This window comes from Melopsittacus undulatus, chromosome 19 (genome assembly GCF_012275295.1).
Source record: "Melopsittacus undulatus isolate bMelUnd1 chromosome 19, bMelUnd1.mat.Z, whole genome shotgun sequence".
Lineage (NCBI taxonomy): Eukaryota > Metazoa > Chordata > Aves > Psittaciformes > Psittaculidae > Melopsittacus > Melopsittacus undulatus.
Window position 1 is genome coordinate 3,463,632 of NC_047545.1, and position 4,627 is coordinate 3,468,258.

General features: G+C 51.0%; 1 protein-coding gene across 1 annotated transcript; it reads left to right on the top strand.

The window, feature by feature from the left end:
- Window positions 1-867: 867 nt before the first annotated feature.
- On the top strand, window positions 868-3,326 carry KLF2 (KLF transcription factor 2). The gene is made up of 3 exons (XM_005141509.3): window positions 868-1,007; window positions 1,144-2,035; window positions 2,437-3,326. The coding sequence occupies exons 1-3, from the start codon at window positions 933-935 to the stop codon at window positions 2,610-2,612; spliced, it is 1,143 nt and encodes a 380-aa protein (XP_005141566.2). The 5' UTR covers window positions 868-932; the 3' UTR covers window positions 2,613-3,326.
- Window positions 3,327-4,627: the final 1,301 nt, after the last annotated feature.

Consider the following 4,627-nt stretch of genomic DNA (forward strand, 5'->3'; position numbering starts at 1 on the left):
GTCAAGAATGATCAGAGAACAGCTCCTTCAGAGCAGGCATCTGAGCCAGAGGCCAAGGTAAGGGAGAAGTCTTCCCTTCTGAAAGACCCAGGCCAGGACTATCAACTGGCTATGAGCAGAGGAGATCCCAGAAGCCACTTGGGTTATTTCTCTCATAATGTCACAGGGAAACATTGATTTTGGCAATCTTTGCGTGGCAAATGGAAACTCTGCTTGAGACCTGAACTTCCATTAAATACAAGTTGCCAGTGGAGACCATACAAGAGTGCCATTAAACACTTTTCCTTTAGTACCGAGATGGGTCTGAGACTTTTGGGTGACCAGAGCCAGAGACCTCCATCATCAGCTCCCATGCATTTACCCATGCAGAGCAGGGCATTGGTCTCCTTTGCTGTGCTTGTTCCACCTTCTGCTCCCACCCTTGTTTTGTGGTGCCCCCACACCTCATCCCTGGGACACGTGCTAGGGCCAGACCCCTCATTCATGGCGTCTTCCTCAGTGTCCCCATGGCAGGGACCCCTCAGTGCCCAATCCCAGGGCAGCTCCCTCCAGTGTCTCCCAGCTCACAGTCCCCTCACGTCAGGGGGATCCCTCAGTGACACCCATCCCGACCCCGCTCCGTGTCCCCGGGGCAGGGACCCCTCCGTGCCCCTCCAGCAGCAGCAGCCCGAGGCGGGGGTGTCCCCTGCTAAGGGGAGGGCAGCCCGGGGGCCCCGCTCCGCTCCTCCCCGCTCGGGCTGGGACCGCGGCCGCCGCGTCCTTTTATACCGGCTAAATTTAGGCTGCGCCCGAGCCGCTGCCTCCCGCCCGCCCCGTCCGGGACGCGTTTCCTCCGCTCCCTGCAATTGGCTTGAGGGCGCCCGCGCCCGCGTTATAAGGTGGGGAGGGCGGCTCTCGGCGCCGCGCCGCTCGCCGTCCCGTCCGGCCGCACCATGGCGCTCAGCGACACCATCCTGCCCTCCTTCGCCACCTTCGCCAGCCCCTGCCGAGAGAAAACCCTCCACGAAGTGAGTCCCGGCCCCGTCCTGCGGCCCCGCTCCTCCGCTCCAGCGGTGGGCACCGGTGCCGCTGCCCCGCTTCTCCCTGATCCCCCCCCCCAACACTTCCACCTCTAACCCTGTCCCTTCTCTTTCTTCCCCCCAGAGATGGAAGTGCGACCAGGAGGCCAAGACCCCCGCGGGCACCTGGGGCGGCCTCTCCCCTCGCAAAGAGGATGAAGATCTCAACAACGTGCTGGATTTTATCCTTTCCATGGGCAGCGACGGCTACGGCCAGGGAGCGCCCGGTGGGGACTTTCCCCCAGCGCAAGGGGAGAGCGGCGGCTTTTACCAGACAAACCCGTCCCCGGGATGCTACAGTGCCCTGGAGCAGGGCAGCCCCCCGCCCTACAGCGCCGGCATGGTGCCGGACATGATCCACTCCGAGATGGACTCCAACTACTGCCCTCCTGGCAATGTCCACGGGCGCTTCTTCGTGACCCCCACCTTCGGGGGCCCGCAGTTCGTTGAGAACATTAAGCCCGAACCTGACATGGACAATTATGGACCGGTCCTGGGTCTGGTGCCCCAGGCTTGCCCGAAGATCAAGCAGGAGGGCAATGCCACCTGCATGATGGCCTATGAGCAGCCCCGGGTGGCCAGCTCCCCCCAGATCCCTGGGGCAGAGACACCCCCATTGAGCCCCGACGATCTCATGGTGAATGACTGCCACACGCAGATGATGTGCCCCTCGTCCGTGTCCTTCCAGCAAAGCTACCACCCGGCCTCCAGCTTCCACCACCCGCAGACCCATCTCCAGTACCAGAACACCTCCCAGTTTGGCCTTTTTGAGGACAGCATGCCCTTACAGCCCTCTGCTCCCAGGGGCATGCTCACCCCTCCTTCCTCCCCTCTGGAGCTGCTGGACTCCAAACCCAAAAGGGGACGTCGGTCCTGGCCACGGAAGAGAACGGCTACTCACACGTGTACCTATGCAGGTTGTGGGAAGACCTACACCAAGAGCTCGCACCTGAAGGCCCACCTGAGGACGCACACAGGTAAATACAGCTGGTTCCTTCACTGGGAGATGGGATGCGCTGCTTGCCAGTTGTGATAGCTGCTTGTATAGGACAGTTTGCAGCCTGAGCTTTAACCCTGTAGTCTCTTGAGTATTCAAGGTTGAGCTGTGACAGGTGCTGAGATCTGCAATGCCTGGGTGTTTTCCTATGCATGCATAGATCAAAGCGATTCCCACCTTTGTCAAGGGAGTTTTACTGCAGGTACAGCTTAGTAAAGGAGTTGCTGGAGCAGCTTAAAAGTGCTTGGATCCTGTTGTAGAAGGGCTTGGTAGCACATAAAGGGATATGCTGAGCTCAAGTGGGAAGGTTGCCCGGCGCGCGATGCTGCCCGTCCGTGGGAGTGCCGCGCTGAGTCACACTCTCTGTGCTCTCTCCACCAGGTGAAAAGCCCTATCACTGCAACTGGGAAGGCTGCGGCTGGAAGTTCGCTCGCTCCGACGAGCTCACCCGTCACTACCGCAAGCACACCGGGCACCGGCCCTTCCAGTGCCACCTCTGCGACAGGGCCTTCTCCAGGTCAGACCACCTGGCTTTGCACATGAAGCGGCACATGTAGCCCTTAGGGACTCTGCCCTGCCGACAACGGACGTTATTTAACTGCTCAGGTGCAGAAGTGGGAGAAGCCTGTAGCTGGTACTACGTAGGGAGGCACCGAGGCGCTAGCGATGGGAGCTGAGGAGGGTTTGACACAAGGAGACTTAGCCGGTCATCTCCTGCAGAGAACGTGGTGTGACTGTATCAGTGAACCTGCCTGTTGCGGCCGGGAGAACAGGGGTTATTTATGCAGCTTCTGTGAAGGGTGAACTCCATAAAACTCCATGCAGAAGAAGCTGTAAATAAGTTTTTTCCCAATCCTAACTGCCCCATCCCAAGCTTTACGAGACAATGTTTGTATGGAAACTGCCTGAAGTTGACCCTAGAAGAGATTAAATGAATGTTACTGTAGCTAATGATGTTATTTTAGATCTCAGTTGAAGGCATGGCTAAGAGAACACTCCTATTGTTAGACTGTTTGTTTCACAGGTGCAATAATATTCTTGTTTGCCATGATCTACACTAGAAGTACAGGGCTTGATGTCTTGTAAGAAAATAACCTATTTTACTGTAATTTTTTTATATATTGTAAATAATTTTATACAATGAGAAATATTGTATATGTAAATAGAAGACAAATGGGTATTTTGCCTATTTCTGTTTTTATAAAAACGTAATTTTTCAATGTTTGAAAACATTTCATCTTTTTAATAAAATCAGTTTTTCAGTGCTGTGATTTTTATCCTCCTTTGGGGTCTCCCTGCTTTCCCAAGAACCCCCTGGCTATGCCCTAAATGACCAGCAACTGCGAGAAGATGCTCACAAATCAGAGCAATTCTAAATGAGGTAAGAGAGCATGTACTTGGTTCTTAGTGGTGAACAAACCCAGTACCGAGCTCTATCAACAACCGAAACAGCAAAGTGGGTCTTATTCAGAATATACTTCCTAAAAATGGTTAAGTAAGCAACACTGTAATTTCAGTCTCATTTCTAGTTTATGCTAGACTATTTTAATAGCATCCTTAATGTTTTCCAGATGCAGTTACAGTTTTGCCAGCAGTGTGTGGGTTTTTACTATAAATTTAAACACTGCATTTTTGTAATTATGGAGGCTTATTTTAAGGCATTCTTGTACATAAATTATCCTTGTTCTCAAGAGCTCACTGCAGAATTCCAATAGAACAGTAGTGGAATTTACACTTAAATTCACAACACAGGTTCCAATACCTTCATAACTCACTCCCTCAAACAAATTCCTTGTCATAATTCGTATTCCCACCTGGATTCCTAGAGCTAAGAAAGAGATTCACTATTTTGGAGGAAAGGAATCCAGATTCTGAAAGCTGATTTGCATTCACATGGATGCTGCAATAAAGAGCTGCCCCAAGTCAACCTGAGCCCCCAGAAAGCCATTCCACAGCTGTAAATGAGATCAGAAGTCCAAGTAGTGCATCTATACAATAACTCTGATGAGGATCCTCTGGTTTACAGCTACAGTTTAGTGCTGCACCAGGATACTTGTGCAGATTCGGCTGAATAGGGAAGCATTTTCCCTTAGCATCTGGATACCTGCAGCTTGGTTTTCATCAAAATTGTGACATTTTTCTGACTTTAGAAGTTAGAATACACACGAATGAAATCAACAGGAATACATTTAAAGTGACTACAAATATAGCTAGTCTTCTCTGAAAGCAAAGTCTGCAGTTGTTCATGTGGAACAGATGTATTTTGGGCTTCTAATCACTGACATGGAAGAATGAGTTCCACATTTCACTTTTATAGCTCTTTCAAAGTGAAATATAAGGGAGATTTAACATTTCTTCATTAAAAGCAAAGCTCATTTATTTGCTAGAAAAGAACATAAATTGCACAATCTAATTCCAGAAAGTGAGGATGACTTAAAGATGTTCTAAACTTAGCACATGCATTGTTGCAACAGCCCTAGGTATTTCCTTCTCTTTCCCCATAGCTGAAGATCTTCATATTTCAGAGTGTCCTTTGGTGTTTGTAACTCTAAGAATACAGTTGGTGAAAGTT